The 18695-nt window shown below is 52.1% G+C and overlaps 1 protein-coding gene across 14 annotated transcripts in view; it reads left to right on the top strand.

The window, feature by feature from the left end:
- The window catches only part of EP400 (E1A binding protein p400), a 114121-nt gene extending 96522 nt beyond the window's left edge, over nucleotides 1–17599 (top strand). For 12 of the 14 annotated variants that reach the window (XM_059895334.1, XM_059895332.1, XM_059895339.1 and 9 more), the window contains 8 exons: nucleotides 1773–1980; nucleotides 2090–2253; nucleotides 3881–4099; nucleotides 6039–6234; nucleotides 6595–6719; nucleotides 8232–8378; nucleotides 13735–13812; nucleotides 14593–17599. In XM_059895334.1, coding sequence (XP_059751317.1) covers nucleotides 1773–1980; nucleotides 2090–2253; nucleotides 3881–4099; nucleotides 6039–6234; nucleotides 6595–6719; nucleotides 8232–8378; nucleotides 13735–13812; nucleotides 14593–14865 — 1410 coding nt within the window. In that variant the 3' untranslated portion in view covers nucleotides 14866–17599. The other 2 variants (XM_059895335.1, XM_059895337.1) reach the window with 2 other exon arrangements.
- Nucleotides 17600–18695: the final 1096 nt, after the last annotated feature.

Genomic DNA, 18695 nt, shown 5'->3' with positions numbered 1-18695 from the left:
CACGGAAAGAAGGCACCACGAGTGAGAACCAACAGAAACAACAGCCACTGGGCAGATCCTCAAAGACTTGAGATGGTGGGGTTATCAGGCGTAGGTTAGAAAACAATGATACTTTCTATTTTAAAGAAATAAAAGAAGCTTGCGAATGTCTGTAAAAACCAGGAAACTGTACTTAAAAGAATACAGAGAACTTTAAGAAATGAAAAGTATGGTTACCAGTATTGAAAAATAAATATCTTATAATTGGGCTTAATATCACTTTCCACACGGCTGAAGAGAGAGTTAGTGAACTGGAAGATAAATGAGAAGAAGTTTTCTCCCGAATGCAGCACTGGGAGACAGCAGGTGGGAGTGCGGAAGAGAATTGAAAGCCACAGAAGATGGAGTGAGAGGATGTGATCAGAGTTCCAGACAGAGAGAAAGTTGAGCAGAGACAATACGTGAAGATGTAAGAGTTTCCCAGAACTGATTGATGACACTGATCCATATACACCAAAGCTCAGCTAATCCCGGTCAGGGGTGACGAACGGGACTCCACACGCACATGATGCCAACGACAAGGAGGTCTGCAAAGCAGCCTGAGAAAGTCAGGTCGCCTTCAGAGGTACAGCTGCTTACTTCTCGGCGGTAGTAATGAAGCCAGGAACCAGCTCCTGGAATGGCATGACATCTTCATTGTAGTCAGAGAATATAACTGCCAGCCCTGAAAATACCTTGAAGAACAAACATTTCCAAACAAAACCTAAGAGAATTCCCTATAGATCTCGACTAAATGAACTAATTGAGGTGAAAACGGACTTTACAAACAACAGTAACTTACTGTAGGGTCAACAAAGGCAGACGTAACACACACGATACAATGACATGAGCAGGGCTCAGGATGTTGAAACATTCCAGAATCCCTTTATTGTTCAGGAAAAGTGTGAAATTGTGGATTAGACTTTTGTAAGTTCTTGATACAATTTTTAGACAAGCCACCAAAAGAATAAGAATAGAGTATAACTTCCAAACTTTGGGAGGGGAAAGTGGGATGAGAAGAAAGTAATCTGCAGGAAGGCAAGAAAGGTGATTAAAAGAAATACGGAACGGGTGAGTTGAACAGGAAGCACAGAATAAGATGTTGGATTTGGATTCAAATATGTAGGTAGTGAAATGTAAGATTAGGGACAAACTAGACAGGAAAACATAATGGCCGGCTGCACCTGGGGGCCAGCAGGGGCCAGCGTCATGTCTCAGGGTGCTTTCAGAGGCGGACGCGGTGGAGCTGGGCCCAGTCTGCGGAGGGGCCGCGGCGGCCGCGGCTCCGAGGGACGAGGACACGGCGAGGCTGCTCTGCGCTGCAGACGAGGCCAGGTCGCGACGCCGCGCCGTCCAGGGCTGCAGCCTGCGCACCTGGCTGGGGATGGCCGCGGGGGGTTGGTTAGGGGCCTGTACGTTTCCGGGGAATAAACACGGGCATCTAGATGGTTCCTGGGACCACAAGGTCTTTTGAGTGAGGACAGCGGGACGGGGACAGGCAGTGTTTTAGACTGGGGGTGGCAGCGTCGCGATCTTCCCTTGTGCGGGCGACCCATCCACGCTAGCCCTAGGCACAGGCTTGGAGTTCACAAGGGGAACAGTCCCTCAGCACCCTGTCAGAAGGCCAGCATCTGGAATGTGCCTCGTCTTCCAGGATTTAGAGTTCGGTGCCCTTTTCTCCGCACCCGGTGACGGGAAAGAGTCTTGCGTGTCGCGCAGCAGCCTGACAGTTTTCTTCTCTTCGCCTTTTCCAGACCTCGGGAGGCTCTGCTCCTGCCCAGGTGGTCCACGCCCAGCCTCGAGCAGTTGGGTCCCCGGCCACGGCCACGTCCGACATGGTGTCCCTGGCACCGACTCAGGGCGTTCGAGCGGTCACCTCGGTGACGGCCTCGGCTGTGGTCACTACCAGCCTGACCCCGGTGCAGACCCCGACGCGGTCTTTGGTGACTCAAGTGTCCCAAGGTAAAGGCAGAGTTGGTTTCCTGTGTGACCTGCCCTGCTCTTCAGGCTCCTTAGGGCTCAGGCTTGCACGCGTGTGCGGGGCTGCAGTCTCACCAGGCGACCTCTTCAGCCACAGGGGTCCAGCTGCCGGGGAAAACCATCACGCCCGCGCACTTCCAGCTCCTGCGGCAGCAGCAGCAGCAGCAGCAGGCGGCCTCTCAGGTGCAGGTCCCGCAGATCCAGGGCCAGGCCCAGGCGCCGGCGCAGATCAAGGCAGTGGGCAAGTTGACACCGGTGAGCGTCCTCTAGAAAACCGAACGCACACACTGTGTGATGATGCCTTGATGTGCCATGTGATTCAGAGTGTGTTTTGCACAATCTGCCATCGTCTTTATGTGGGAAGTGTGTTTGTGTTGTCTTTAGAAATCACTTTGCACACAGGGCCGCTTCCATGATCACGCGACCAGCTTGTTCACAGCTCTCTGAGGCCTTAATCCCCGTTTCCGGATGGGTCTTCCCACTCGCTTGCTTGTGCTCTGTGCTCAGGCTCCAGGGACCCTTTTCCCAGCCTGAGAAAATGTCAGTGAAAAGTGTTCCTCGACAGTTTTAAGAGACGAGGTGGTGAAGACTCGGTTTCTTGAGGAATAGTTCATTTGCAGTATTGTTTCTCTCATTTGAGTGCTGATGTTCCTGAATTTTGCCAATCTGTGTACGAGCTGTACTGTTACCTAAGTAAACACATTCATTTTAAAAGGAAATACTATATTCCTGCCACAAATGGAAAAGCATTCATACTCACCATAGAAAGTAACCACAAAAACGTGTAACAAAAGCAAGGTGGTACTTCAGACTCCCAGCTGGCTGTCGGGCCTGCCACAGTAAGTACCTGACCTCGGGCCTGCCCCTTGCGGGTGACAGAGGGGACGAGGGCGCTGGAGGGCGGTGAGGACGTGCGAGCACCAGCTGAGACTTCTTCGTCCCGGAGGCACCCGAACGCGCGCCAGGGGAAACGAGGCGTTCCGTCCTCCATCACACCAGCCACAGCTCAAGGGCGCGAGGCCACACATGGCTGTGACTGCCACATTGGACAGCCCAGCTCCAGAACGTGTCCGTCGCCGCCGAAGCTGGCAGACAGCAGACAGCGCTGAGTTAGGGTTGCCCCGCCCGGCAGAGGCGAGCTCTCAGAGCTGGTCTCCGCCGCTCCCGCCCCACGGCCTTGCCTTCCCACCTCCCCGCTCCTCCCGCTCTAAGGCAGCGGGGCCTTCAGCTGCCCCTGCTCCCCTCTTCCAGCTGCTCAGAGCCCCACGTACCGGCTCACTTGCCTGGTTCTGTTACTCCCTTCCCTTCCCTCTCCTAAACCAGTGGCAAAGTCCTTTTCTTTTTCAGCACCTTGAACGAGATCGGACGGCCGTGAATAACTCAATATAAATTTCCTTAAAACATTTTTATTCCCAAAAATATTTCCTGAGCTGTCTTTATCTTGATATTTTGACTTCTTTTAAAGACATGGGTTTATTTACCAATTAAACTTTCATTTGGAGACAGTTGGCGTACAAAATTTAGAGCTAATGCTTATCTTACAGCACATTTTAAAATTTCAAGAGGGACGACGATTTTAAGACTTAAAGAATTTTTGGTGGTGCTGCAGATTTGAATCGCCTTGCTTGTAAGCGATAAGAACCCAGAAATTTTGCTATGAATTTGCTAATCTGTGAGAATCACTGTTGCTAGTTTTCACCAGTGGTAAGGGAACATTTAAAAAATGTTGTTGGCAAGGCCTGGAGGATGGTTTGCACACTGCGCGTCAGCAGCTGTTTACTTCGACATTGAACGGGTAGTAGAACAGTAACTTAAAACCAAGATATATACGAAATGGAATACGGTTGACGTTGATGAAAAGATTACTTTATCTGGGTTTTAGGAACACCTGATCAAAATGCAGAAGCAGAAACTGCAGCTGCCCCAGCAGGCGCCCCCAGCACAGGCCCCGCCGGGGCCCCCGCAGCCAACGGCGCAGGTGCAGGTGCAGGCCCCGCAGCCCACGCAGCAGCAGAGCCCCCAGCTCACCACGGTCACGGCCCCGAGGCCCGGCGCCCTGCTCACGGGCACCACCGTGGCCAACCTCCAGGTGGCCCGGCTCGTAAGTTCCGGTCGATACGCTTGTTTTCCCAGAGCAGCGTCTCCTTCCGTTTTAACTGAACCGTTGTTGCTCGCTCAGGCCCTTGCAGGTATTATGTGACAAGTAAAGGCACGGTCGTTCCCCCAGGAACTTAAGTTCTCCTCGGAGAGGGCGAAACAGCACGTGGGAGACATTTACACAGTCACGCTTTCCAGAATGGCGGTGTCGCAGAGCTTATGGTGGCCTGAGAGGCTGGGGGGTTGGGGAGCGAGCCCGACCACGGAGAGAGAGCAGGCTTTACGTGGGGGGGGGGGGGGGGTGACGGGAGGGCGAGATGTGGCCCCTGGAAGGTGTCCCGGTGCTGCTGGGGCAGAGGCCAGGCACGAGGCCCGTGTGGTCAGAGCAGAGGGGAGGTGGAGGGGCGAGCGAGGCCCCAGAGCCAGGCTCAGGGGTCACGGTGCTCTGCAGGCCCGGAGAGGCATCGAAGGTTTCTGAAGGAGGGGATGATGGTGTGGTGAAAGGGGTGTCTGGGAACGCCAACTACATTCGGCACGTGTCGAGGCGGTGTCCTGGAGCCCAGATGCTGTCACATCAGGCAGGCCAGTACCCAGCGCGGGCGGCTCCCTTTCTGGCACTGGCGACGGCTAGCATTAGGGATCCTGCTCTGGGTCAGGTGCTGCCGTAGGCTCTCCGCCTGTCACCTGATTGGTGCTGAGGCAGGAGTGGGTGCTGTGATGCTAGCTCCATTTTGCAGGTGCAGAGACCAAGGCACACACCTTCAGTAACTTACCCAGATCTTACAGCTTGTCACCCACAACACAGCTGTGATCTGGAGCTCTGGGGGCCCAGGCTCCGCTTCCCGTGTGCTTCACTCCACTTTTAGGTCTGTAAGAGAGGGGCTAGAAGTGGATAAAAACTGTGAAAGCAAGCTTGGTGTTACCTGTGTTCACAAGAAAATGCCAATTCAAATGAGCAGAGTAGTAATCACGCACGATGGCCCGCCTTGGGGCAGCCCACGCCTCGGGCGGGGCTTGCCAGCGGGAACCCTCTCCCTCTGGAGAGGCTTAGAGTCAGTTGAGCTAAGAAATGCGCCCATTATTTTACCCAATGATTCTATTTCTGCTATATCCTAAAGAAATAATAGAACAAGTACAAAGTAATAAACGTACAAACTTGTATCAGGGGAGACTTGACTGTCCATTACTGAGGAGTTGACTAAATAGACTGTACAGCGTGCACACAGTGGAATAGTACACAGCTTTGGGGAAGGATTGTTGCACAAGGAGGAGAGGCAGGTTACAAAATGTCTAGAATTCATCCCATTTTACACACTTCCCTGGCAAGCCGCACAGATGAGGACAAGGTCTGGTGGGCTGGGTATCATTTCCACGTTCACATGTGGGCACCTTAGGGTTATGGCTGATTTTTACTTCCTCGTATTTTCTTAGGTAGTCTGAGTTTTTGTATGTATAAAAACGGATCTACTTCCATTTTCCTTTTAAAAAATATAACTTAAGGAAAAAAGTGCTTGGTAGCCGAGTGATAAGTCACAGGAGGTGGAGACCGAGGGTGGCCCTTGGTGGGAGGCCGAGGCCATAATTTCGGGCTGATCTTCTGTGGCCGCTGAGGGATAGGAGACGAGCGTAGGAAGTGTGGCGGGAGCGGGGTGCTGTCAGGCTCTGAGATGCAGGAGGCAGAGACGCTCGCTGTGGGACAGGAGCGCATCTGAGCAGCAGTGCGCCCGGGCGTCCGGGGGCTGCCGAGCCCCGCTCCCTGTGTCCGCTGGTGACGGTCAGGGCACGTAGGCGACCCACAGTGAGCTGTTTTCCATTAGCTGACTGCCACGCGGCACCTTTGTGAATGTGTCAGTTTCTCACCACCTGACCACTGGTGGGGAAATGTCTGCAGATGTGTGGAATGCTGAATGTCTCTGGACTCTCCCATTGTTTTCACTGTCTAGACCCGGGTCCCCACTTCACAGCTGCAGGCTCAAGGGCAGATGCAGGCCCCGGCGCCCCAGCCAGCCCAGGTGGCACTGGCGAAGCCCCCGGTGGTGTCGGTGCCCGCAGCCGTGGTCTCCTCGCCAGGCGTCACGACGCTGCCCATGAACGTTGCTGGGATCAGTGTGGCCATCGGGCAGCCGCAGAAAGCCGCAGGTGCCTGTCTCATGCCACCCCTCGCCCCCTGCCACTCTGCATACAGCCTTGAGTGGGGCTGACAAGCCTTTTCTAGTTAGTAGCTGTGGCCCGCAGCTATCTCGGGTGTGTCACGGTTTATTTTAGCAGAAGTGTCCCTCGATTTAACCGTTCACTTTCTTAACTTCCCCAACCTTTGTCCAAATGTCGTTGTGAACCTGGAAACATTTTCAGTAGATGTAAGGGAGGCTTTATTTAGCTCAGCGTCATTTCAGCGTGTAGTTTTCCGCACAGAAATCACCGAAGCTGAACTCACCGTGAGCCCTGAGACCTTGTCCCTCCTTGGCGCTTGTGATTAAATGACCTGATCGGTGTTCTCAGGGCAGACTGTCGTGGCCCAGCCTGTGCACGTCCAGCAGCTGCTGAAGCTCAAGCAGCAAGCCGTCCAGCAGCAGAAGGCCATCCAGCCGCAAGCCGCCCCAGGCCCGGCCGCCGTCCAGCAGAAGGTACTGGGTTCCCGGTTGTCCCCTCTTTACGTGAGTCGGGCCCCGCTGCCAAGCGTGGGATGCACGGAGGTGGGGAGGGTCCTGAGCCGGCCCAGCTTGGCTGCCTGGCCTCCACGCCCCGGGGAGCCCGTGGTTGTGGCCTTGGGCTGCACGGAGGACGGCCTTGGGGCTGGCCCTGGAGGGAGCGCACGGTCCATGAGAGGGGGGGCCCCCATGCACTGCGGGCTCCTGGGGGCAACTGTGAAGGACGCAGGGTGTTGAGCTTCATGACTGGGAGGGGCCGGAAAGACTCGGGGAAGCAGGTGTAGCTCCTGGTGTGCGACCCATCTGGGTGCACAGGAGCCAGCTGAGGACCATCTCCGTGTATGTGTGTGTGTGTGCGTGTGCGTGCGTGTGTGTGTGTGTGTACGTGTGTACACATGCGCTCGCCATCAGAGGATGGACGGAGGGAGGGGCGAGAGGGGACAGGGTACTGTGAGAGGAGTGCTGTCAGCGACCCCCTGACTCAGAAGGCGGGGCGGCAGCTCTGAGCTGATTCAGGCCCCAGAGGCGAGTCCTCCTCGGAGGCGGGGGTTCGGGGCCGCGTTGACGAGCAGGAGCAGAGGCAAGGCGCTCTCTTTCCCGGGGCTTCTGCCTTGTCTGCCCCCTGGTGGCCCGAAGCCTGGCGTACAGGTGATGACGTCTTGGCTCTTGAACGCCGTGTCGTATCTGCGCTGCTTTCTGAACCGGAGCGCGCCGGCGCACCGTCCCCGTGTGCTGAGGGCTCCGCAGGCGGCTGGTGCCCCTTCTCAGAGACTGACCGACGTGCGGAGACGTGAAGTGACTTCTGGGGTGGGCCGTGCCGGGCTGGGAGGCAGTGTGACAGGACGGAGACCGGGCTGGGTTATCACGGAGGCTTAGCCAGCGTCTGAAAGAGAGAAGGAGAAGGGCTGTAGCCGAAGTGCCAGTTGGTATGTTCACGTAACTTGAAAGAAGACTTCTGAGACGTTAAAACTGTCCAGAGCTGTGGCTTTGTAAACCGAACATATGGGCCACATACACGCATGGCTTTCTGAATAGTATTTAAACGCTCCTGGCAGGGAAAACTGAAAATCAGACTAAATGTGTAAAGATTGTGCATACAGGTTTGTTTCTGTTTGTGCTAAATAGTTTTGAGTATATGCCAAATTCTTAAAGTTAGATTTGGAAACTGTGTGTGTTTTCTGTATCGTCAAGTTCACTCGCTTAACTTACGTGATGAGCAGACGTGGCACCAGGTGCCTCAGAAGATGGGAGATGAAGCCCAGCCTGGCTGTGAGGGGACCTCCCAGCAGGGGAGGAGGTGACCCAGGACCAGGCACCCCGCGGGGGCAGCAGCAAGAACAGGGCAGCGGGCAGGCAGGGCCAGGAGCCGGGGTGGTCACGCTGCCGGCGTCTGGGGGCAGTCGGGGCCCACGGAGGAGGCCCGGTGGCTCTGAGAAGGGGACACAGAGCCTTGCCTGCTCTAACCCTGGGCGGCCTCTTTTTCCTCAGATCACGGCACAGCAGATTGCTGCTCAGGGCCAACCACAGAAGGTCACCTATGCCACCCAGCCAGCCCTTAAAACCCAGTTTCTCACCACGCCCATCTCCCAGGCCCAGAAACTGGCTGGGACCCAGCAGGTGCAGACCCAGATCCAGGTGAGCAGCGGGGAGCCCGAGGGCTGGGAGCAGACGCGGCGGGCGCTCGGAGGTAGAGCGGGGGACGCCGCCAACCAGCGCCCCATGGAGAGCGTCGTGGGGCCCTGCAGCGTGGCCGGGGGGCCGCGCTCAGGTCCTGCCGCGGTGGCAGGCTCTGCTGTGAGGCTCCTCCAGGGCTCGTGGTCGTCCCTCCGCTGCCGCCGGCTGCCCGGCATCGCCCACCTCCTGGGTCCCGCCACACGCGTGACGCCCGGGACGGGGCGCGGGGCTGTGGGCACGCCCACCCGCCGAGCTCCTGTGGTCCCTCAGCCGCGGCCCGTGCCGGCCTGCCGTCTGCCCTCCTCTGGCAGCGGTGCGAATCTGCTGACCGTCGGGGCCCCTCCCTTGGGACGAGCCTGTTGGGGGGCTTCCCGGTGGGGCTGTACGTCCCGGGCATCTGCCTTTGGGTCTGTGTGTCACACTTCTCCCGGCTTGTGCCTGATCTGCTCACTCACTTTACGAACAGAGCTTCTGAATTTGAGTGTGTTGGAATTTATCAGTCTCTTTGTGTCTGAATAGTGCCTTTTGTGCTTTCCTTAAGAAATCCTTCCCAGAGGTCATGGTGCTGTTTCCTAGATCATCTTCTAAAAACTTGATAATTTTTTTGTTCACATTTATGTCTTTAACCTTCCTGGAATTGGTTTTTGGAGATGATCCAAAAATTAGGGGTTCAGTTTAATTTTTCCACGTGAACGCAGTGCCCTGTTACTTTCACACTACTCATTCAGGAGTCCCTTCTCTCCCGCGACCCACCGCGTGACCAGGCGCACGTGGCGTGCGGTTCCTCGGGGGCTCCTCTTCAGCACCGTGGTCCCGGCCCCTGTGAGCCCACACTGCCCCCTCTTCGTCACTCTGCTGCGTGGTGACTCTCGGCATCCGCCTCCTGCTGTCGGGAACGGCCTGCTCTCCCGCTTCTTTGCACTTCCGTATCGATTTTGAGTCAGCTTATTTAGTATACACACCGTGGTCAAAACTGATGGGGTTTTTGTTAGAACTGCGTTGACTCTGTAGATCAGTTTGGGGGAGAGTGGACATCTCTACAGCCTTGACTTCAGGTTCACCAACATGATACATCATTGGCTGTTTAAATCTTCTTTAATGCCCTTTAAGTAAGTTTTCTGAGTTTTTTTTCCGTAACGATCTTATTGCGTGTATTAGATTTATTCCTAAGTAATGGGCATTTTCTGATACTCTGCTCTAAGTTCCCTCTTTTTGTCTGTGTCTCTAGGACACTGTATGTTGACTTTTGAATCCCGCAGCCTCAATCAGTTCTAGTTGGTTTGCATTTCCTTTGTGTCGATCACATCACCTGTGAGTCCTGGCGGCCGGCATCGTCCCCTTCGTCCTTCTCTTTCTTATTCCCGCCTCATCGTGCCGGGGACGCCCGCCAGGCAGTGTGACAGGTGCAGACAGGAAGCTCGGCCACATCGCTCTCCTGATGGTCGTTCTGCGGGGTTGGGTTTTTAAAATCACCCTTCAGCACAGTAAGAAAATTCTCTTCTTCATCTAGATTGCTACAACTTTTTGTTCCTTTGGTTGTGGTGTTTTGTCTTTTTAAAAACCCTCTGTCTGCACCCCTCCCCTCGTGGTCCCTCCAGTCTCGAGGCTTTGAGCCCATCTCTGTGCCCATGAGCCCAGATTCGCATCTGCAGCCAGCTCTCATCCCGCCCAGGGTTTTAACCCTGGCTGCCTTTGGACGGCCCCCTGGAGGTGTGTGCCTCTGGTACCTGAGCCCTTCCTCCTCCAGCTCTGGGACAGCAGTTCTGTCTTCCCTGACCTTCAGCCTTGCCTGGGCCAAACCCTCCGCTGTTCTTCACGCTCCAGACCCGGCCCAGCACGGATCCCGCGGTGAAGTGCGCTGAGACGTGCGTTGTGGCGGCGTGGGGTCCCTTTGTCACCTCCAGGTCGGGTTTATCCGGGGTGTTGTGCCTACTAGTTGGCTGCTTCTGTCAGTTATGAGAGGGGTGAGTTAAAATCTCCCATTCTGGGCCTCCCCTGGCGCTCCAGTGGCTGGGACTCCGCGCTTCCGCTGCCGGGGCGCGGCTTCCATCCCTGGTCGGGGAACTGAGGATCCCACGTGCCGCCTGGCACAGCCAAAAAAATGGAGGAAAAAAAACTCTCCCATTCTGGTTATGGGTTTATCCGTTTTTCCTTATATTCCTTTCTATTTTTGCTTTTTATATTAGGTGCTTTATTATTAGCTGCACATAAATTGAAACTTTAAATTTTATTATTTTGAAGTACTGTTTTGGTCTGGCAGCCTGTTGTGCCTCCTACCGAGAACTCCACCCGTACGTCACGGGAACAGTCGGCTGGACGCCGCCTCACTCTCACCGTGCCGCGTCTCGGTTCTGGTCCTTTACCTGTGACGCGTCCACTCCCTTTATGGTGAGGCCTGGGAGGGGCGGCCTTCAGCCTCCATGTTGTTTGGGTTTTCAACTTGTTCTGTTTTCTCTTTCCAGCCTTATTTGCCTTCTCTTGTTCCATTTATGTATTTATTTTTTGTCATTCTGGGTTTTTTTCCTCCTCTGACTCGTTTGAAAGTTACATGTTTTCTTTCTGTTCTCTTAAGTGGTCATCCTAAAATCTCCATGTGCAGATTTACCTTTTCAAAGTATAGCACAGGGCTTCCCTGGTGGCGCAGAGGTTGAGTATCTGCCTGCCAATGCAGGGGACACAGGTTCGAGCCTTGGTCTGGGAAGATCCCACATGCCGCGGAGCAACTGGGCCCGTGAGCCACAACTACTGAGCCTGCACGTCTGGAGCCTGTGCTCCGCAACAAGAGAGGCCGTGATAGTGAGAGGCCCACGCACCGCGATGAAGAGCGGCCCCCACTTACCGCAACTAGAGAGAGCCCTCGCACAGAAACGAAGACCCAACACAGCCAAAAAATAAATAAATTAAAAAAAAAAAAAAAAAGTATAGCACAAACCACCGTCTCTGCTCTGCTCTCGAGCACTGGTCTGTCAACACCGTTGCTCCCTGGCCCTCCCAACTCACATGCCGCTGCAATCACGCAGTTTCCTTCTATCCTGTTTCATTTTCACTTTTCATGTAAAATTACTTTTCTTTTGCTTGAAGTACACCCTTTGGAGTCTCCCATAGTGTTTGAAAATGCCTGTATTTCACTCTTGTTCCTGAAGGATGCTTCTGCTTGGTATGGAATTCTAGATGGACATTTATTTTCTCAGCACATTAACAGTACTCCCTGGCTCCTGGTCTTTTGTTGTTGATGAGAAGTCAGATGTCTGTCCAGCGGGTCGCTGCTTCGATGGTAACCTGTCTTTTTTCCCTCTGTTTCCTTTTGAGATCTTTTCTTTGTCTTTGGCGTTTTATAAATGCTGTGACGCTCTAGCTTGGAATTTGTTGATCGTCTGGAATCTGGGCATTGACCTCTCTTGTCAGTTTAGGAAATGACCAGCCGCTGTTTCTTTAGATGCCACCTCTGCCCCATTTCCTGCCCTCCGTGTCTCTTCAGTCTCTGTGCTTTCCTTTCATTGTCTCTCTGTGCTGCATTCTGAGTAATGTCCTCTAACCTGTCTCCCATTTCACTGAGTTTTCCTTTCATTAGATCTAATCTGCTGTTAAGCTTGTCCATTGAATTTTAATTTTGGTGATTGTAAGTGTTTTATTCTTCGAAGTTCTGTTTGTTTTTGTCTCGAACCTGCTTGGTCTTTGTAGTCTCTTGTTCCCATACGTGCTTTCAGGCTGCACAGGACAGCACACTGTTTTGTGCGTGCCTGATAATTCCTCTATTTGAAGTCCGTGTGCATCTCATTTTACTTGTTTCTGCTGTTCTTGCTTCAGGAACTGTGGGGTTTTTGTCATTATAGGAGTTGTCTTCTTGTGAGCCAGTTTCCCTTGAAGCTCTGTTTGTGGGAAGGCTTTGAGGTCTGGGTTGAAGGTGGGTTCTTCCTTGTACTGGGCTCCCATGGGTGCCGTCAGGACCACCTCAGCTGTGGCTTGAGGGTTTGGTCTGCCAGCCTGTGTCTCCCCCTCCCCTGCCTAGCACCGAGGCCTAAGGCAGGCGGCTTCCTCACAGACCCTTTGAGTGCCAGGATCGCAGCCGCAGGGGGCATCGGGCGGCCCTCTTGTTAGCTCCTCCTTTGAGTGGGTTTGGACTTGGTCTCTTTGCTGCACCTGGGAGGCCATGAAAACCCAGTGCAAGGCTTCCCCTGCAGCACGTGGTCTCGGGCACGAGCTGCCATAGCACCTTCTCACGGCTCGGGGGTCCCCCATTTGCTTAAGTTTTGGCACTGGGAGCTCTGGACTTTCTGCAAGTTTATCGATGCATTTTAAGACGTCACCTTGGTGTTATGCGTGGCGTCTCAGCATTTTCATGGCTGCCGATCTGAGCTGTGGCCCGTGCGCTGCGGTAGCTGACCGAACGTCTCTCCCGTCAGGAAATTTCGCACAGGCTCACTTAGGGGTTCCTTTGATGTCAGTGAATGCGGTTCACAGTTTTTGATTCAAGTTACAGTAAACTAGTAAATGCCTGGTGATTCATTTTAATTTCCATGAGAACTCATATTTACTTGGGAGCTTGTCATTTGCAAGTACATCATATAATTTCACATTTCCTCCAGGACTATCTTGGGCAAGACTTATTTTCATCCCTGTTCCGCCAGTTAGAGACCTGAGGGGGCTTTCCACGGCCCCCAGCAGCTACCCACGCGGGAGCCCCTTCTGCTTCTGTGATCTGGTGTCCCCGAAGCCCTGAGTAGACACAAGTGGCCTGAACCGTCTTATTACAGCAGGACAGCAAGATAGGCAGGTTTACAAAAAGTGACCATTGGGTGGAAGGCTTTGTTTTATAAACAGGAAGATCTCAATCGTGATGAAGAAGAATGTAGAAAAATGATGAAATAACCACTTTAGAGTTTGGGCGTAGATGTCTCTGGACTAGGGCTGAACCTTGGTGTTGGTCTGGGTCCCCTGACAGTGGGGGCACACGTGGGGTGGTGCCCAGGCACTCCCATCTTCCATGTCACTCTGTCATATGACTTGTAGTGATTTTTTATAAAAGAAAAATGTGACTGTCTGAAATACGAGACCGATAATAAACTTCAAATTACATGTGATTACAGATTAGGAAGGCAGTCGTTACTCAGTGCAAAGGTGAAATAACTGGTTCTCTCGGGGTTCCAGGCGAGCACACTTTTGAGAACTGCTATTTTGTGTCGTCTGACCACCGTCGTCTTTTTTTTTTTTTTTTTTTTTTTTTTGCATTAAGAACTGAGAAGGAGAGAGGGCGAGAAGTCTCTTTTGCGCACACGTTCATTTGGCGTCTCCCTTTGGCTTTTTTGTTTTGTCCAAGGTTGCGAAACTCCCTCAAGTCGTCCAGCAGCAGACACCCGTGGCCAGCATCCAGCAGGTTGCCTCTGCTTCCCAACAGGTAGGACCTGGAGACCCGCAGCTGTCGGGGGTTCCCACGAAGAGAGTTCTTGCTTTTCATCCAAGGAAATAGAATTTTAATTCCTAGAGAACCGCTTGTGATTTTCATAATACAGAAAAGAAAATTAACTTTGGGGAAAACACCTGATATCTTGAGACTAGCAGGAAAAAAACCTGAACAAATGTGTTTGGACTCAGTGTCACACGTGCTGAGGGGCTCATTTCTGGGCTCCTTCCTTCAGCCAGTAAACCTTAGGTGCCGCCTGCCTGCTGAAGCCACCACACCTTCGTTTTAGGGAAACGAAGAAAGAAAACAGAATCCGTTCATATCGACCTTGGGTCTTAGAGTAGAAATACTACTGGGGACAGCCAGGACTTACCTTCCCAACAGAGCCTAGCTTTCGGTTCTTACCGGCTTTTTTACTGCTAAAAATGTGGCTGTATAAAAGCAGTGCTTTAAAATAATTGTAGTTTGTTCAGAATCACACTGGCATGTAGATTTCAAGAAACCAGATAGTATTAGAAGCCGAACACCAGCAGCACCAGTCCCCGGTCATCATTTCCCCACAGGCATCCACTTGTAGCTAAAAGCAGCAATAATTTCGTTTTCTGTTTTTGTTTGGTTAGAAACCAGAGGTCCTATTTTGATAGGTCGGGTAGTTTTTACATTTCACGGAAGCATTCGCGCCAGTTAAGTTTCTCACCCCCACCCCCAAGGATGTCTAATTTTTCGTGTCGCCTGATCTGCGTTTTCTAGGGGTGTGTTTCTGTTTTGGTTCAGGCTTCCCCGCAGACCGTGACCCTCACCCAGGCCACAGCAGCCGGGCAGCAGGTCCAGATGATCCCCGCGGTGACAGCGACAGCACAGGTGGTCCAGCAGAAGCTCATGCAGCAGCAAGTCGTGACCACGGCGGCGGCCCAGCTGCAGACCCCCGGGGTTCCCAGCCCAGCCCAGGTGCCGGCCAGCTCCGACAGCCCGAACCAGCAGCCCAAGCTCCAGATGAGAGTCCCTGCCGTCAGGCTAAAGACGCCCACCAAGCCTCCGTGCCCCTAGTCGGGAGAGGGGGGCGGCCCCAGGCGGGCCACCCGTGCCTTCCGCCGTCCCGCCAAGGTGGGGTAGACTTTATCTACTGAGCCCCAGGACAGTGTCATGCAGGGTGTCCAGCGCCTGGAGCAGCGATCCTCAGCGAACCCCCCCTTTCATGTGTTATGTGACTGACTGAAAACGTGACGGTGGCAATTTTTCCTAGATGTTTTACCTTTTAATTTCTCCTCCAGAGCAGTAGTGCTGGGTCTTGAAAGCCATTTAGAATTTCTCTGTGAGTGTACAGTGTTTTTTGCACATCACAAGTAACCATTTGGAAGGTGCAGTGAGTCATAAAATAGACCTTATGAGGCTAAAATGTGGTCTGACAGCATCTGTCTCTGCCTGGTTCTTTATTCCTAACTGAAAACGCAGTATGGTCCCTCAAGAGGAGAAAGACTGTCTAATATCAAAGGTAGGTCATCTCAGATCAGGGAAAACCAAGGTGCTTTCTTCCCTCCCTCCTAAAATGTGACTCGTTTGGACTCTTAAAGGAGAGATTTAGTACTGACATGCATTGAAGCACATTCATGACGCGTTCCCAGCTTGTGCTGAAGGGGAATGATCTGTGACTGAATTTTCATTCCAAAGAGCATCCCGTGCCGCGTCCCTCAGAGTGACCGGTTTCCATGTAAACGGAACCTTTGGGACTGCTCCCCATCCCAGCACATCCACGATATTTCCCCAGGTTTCGGATAAACTTGTAATTGGACTTAGACTACTGAAGCAGCGCCAGCAAACTTTGTGAGGCTCCCGTCTGGGAATGGTTCGGGGCCCAGACTGCGGTGCAAGTGTTGTCACGTTGCAGATGGCACCGCTGAGTGCTCGGTGAGGCGCGACTCTTGCTAAGGGGGCGGCCTGCCATCACCCCTTTGCTTTCGTGCCCAGTCCAGGTGTGACGTGCAGAGGTGAGAAGCCTCCTTGTACAGGTGGTGTGTATATGCACCTACAAGTATTAGCCACAGAAATGGGTGTGGTAAACTCTTCATACTAGACCGTCATGTCTCGTATGTGAGTAGATCGCCCACTTGGGGTTCTGCGTAAAGCAGAGAGCCGTCCAGGCAACTTGGGGTGGGGGGCCCGTGGTTGAGGGGCAAAGATGAGGCCCTGTATTTGCTGTTTTTATTTTTTTACTGTGGCAACTGCAAAGGGCTTGATTGGCTGACGATGTCTGCTTACCTGGAAGTGTCCACCCAAGCAAAAGGCGCGTGTCTAATGACACCCTCTCTGCTCTGTCTCTGTGCCTCTTTTACAGCTTTGGTCCAGGAAATCAGGTTGTGTTAGGTCTGTGTGTACTTAGGAACAGTTCCGGCATACTGAGAGATTTTTAATTTTAATCAATCGGTTTCCCCCCGCTTTGTGTCACTTTATATGACACAAAGGAAAGTGTCCTGTCCCGAATTTTTTTGTTTCCCATCAATATATGTGGACAATAATATGGCGATTGATACCTTAGTGAAGTCAACCGGGCAGCTCATTTTTGAGTTCCTGGTGAGAAATTTGGAAAAAAGTAAAGACCAGGTGTTCAAAGTGGACGGGATTTAACGTTCTAGTTAATTGAACATATCAAAACAGAACACTATACTTTGCCTTCTAACTTGTTCATTGTGGGTTCAGCACGTGCTGTAATGAGAGAGTACGGCATGCAGGAGGCTTTCTGGGCTTCGTATCTGGGTACTGAGGAGAGTTCCTACTTTTTTTTTTTTTAAATCCGCAAATGTGCAGAACTAAAAAGGAATTCCCCTTTTCAGCTTATTTTAACTTGTGCAGCCTGTTGGTTTTGTTCTTACCCTTCATGGGGGTGTTGACGGTCTCTTTGTAGATGATGGTGAAATGTTGAGTGTTTAGAATATCCTAGACATAGCTGCCTGAGTAGAAGTCCTCTATTAATCTAGAACACTAGAAGAGAATTTAGAAAAATCTCTCAAAAGCTTTCTAAGAACAGAACTAGGGTCTGAATATTTGCAGTGTGGGACTCCTGCCCTGTCTTACTATGTGAGTGAAAGAAGTGTGTTTTCTTCAGCGATTCCCTGTTGCAAAATATGGGACAGAAAATCGTGTTACTGGTATCAGTCGATTTAGTAACATCTAGATGTCAGCACTGACCTCATAGTCTTCTACAGTGTCATTTAGGTAAAGGGTCCAGTGTATTGTTTTCTTCGCCTTCTGTTTTAAAGGTTAAACTTTCCATATTGAAGAATAAGTGTGAGTTTGTTTAGGACGATGTTTTCCAGGCTTCCTCAGATTGTTGCTGTGGTCAGAATCCCGCATTGCCTTGTAGAACAGGGTTCGCACCCAGTGCATCATGGTAAGGATGGAGAGAAATCTTCAGAACATAAAATATAAAGACAGCAGGCAAAAACACCGTCAAACTGGAACTGGCCACCATGGAAAGCAGTCGCCAGTGTTTCTTTAATTCAGAGACATTTGTTCCGGGGAGGCCGGGTGGTGTTTGCAGGATCGGGGGCGGGGGAAGCAGGAGGCTCGAGTCAGCCTCCTGAGGCCGAGGCTTTCCCTTTTGCCACCTTCAGGACTTTCTGTTAACTGTTGTAACCAGATAGCTGTTGTGTTTTAAAATATAAAGGAAGAAGACCGAAATTGTAAATACTTTGTAAACAATCATTTGTACTTGAATAGTAGGGTTTTAAAGGGCACTGATACCCCACCAAACAAAAGGTATAATAAATTGACCTTTTTATATGCTTTTTTGTTTTGTCTTTCATAGAAAGCTACTGTTCAAGTTAAAATAAGATACCAGTCGTATTCATTTCATTTGTGTGAAGAGAAAACAAGACACAGGGAAACCAAGTAGTGTTGCGAAGAACGGAGGTTTTCTTCTGGAGGTTTTCTTCTCGCTCCTCCCCCAGACGGTAGGCAGAACTAGAAGGGATGGAGTTTTTCAGTGAAATCACCGTTTCTCTCCGCAGAGACCGTGTCCACCTGGCCGCCGTGTTCCAAAGCCACACGGGGAGGAAGGACCCGGTGCGTTTTATTTTTCTTCGTAATGTTCTTGTTCTCCAGTACTACCTTGTACAAGACAGCAGCACTTCCTCAGCTGCACTGTGGTTCTGTCCCTATGCAGTGAGTATTTATTGAAGCATATTACATGCCAACTTTATCACTAACGGTGGAAGTTTTTTAGAAAAAGCAACACTTGGCTCTTCAAGAAAATCAAAACTAATGAGAGATAGATGGGTAAATTATTGGTTTATTCAGCTGATGCTTACTGAGTGCATACTGTGTGTCTAGGCCCTGGAGCTATAGCTACGAGCAAAGTAGAAAAGGAGGTTACATTCTAGTAGTCCAGACAGACGATAAAATGATTCAGGACGGTGTCAGCACCATGAAGGAACAGGGACAAGGTCACGGCCGGCGATCTGGACTTCATGCTAAGCAGAAGCCTGGAAGACAGCTTGACTTACAAGTTTGAAAGCTCCCCGTGTCTGCAGGGGAGGTGGTGGTTGAAGGTAGCCAGAGTGAAACCAGGGACAGACCCGCTGGACCATCTCCCTGGTCACAAGCAGGGGGAAAAGCCATCCTTGTGGGTCTTCAGATCCCAGCTCGACAGCCTAGGAGGCATTTTCTGACTGCCGCCCCCCAACCTAAAATGGGCACTCAACCTCCACCTCCTTTTCTCAGCCGCTCGGCCCTACTTCCTCTAAGCGGGCATCCATTTGCCGACGTGTGCCCCCTTCTCCCTAGACCGCAGGTCCTGCCAGGGCAAGGACAGGACGTGCTTGGTCAACGCAACAGGCAGTTAAGTGTGCGATGAGGGGGTGGGTGGGCAGGGGAGGAGCGGA

This window comes from Balaenoptera ricei, chromosome 14 (assembly GCF_028023285.1).
Source record: "Balaenoptera ricei isolate mBalRic1 chromosome 14, mBalRic1.hap2, whole genome shotgun sequence".
Taxonomy (NCBI): Eukaryota; Metazoa; Chordata; class Mammalia; order Artiodactyla; family Balaenopteridae; genus Balaenoptera; species Balaenoptera ricei.
This window is presented reverse-complemented; position numbering and strand designations above follow the sequence as displayed.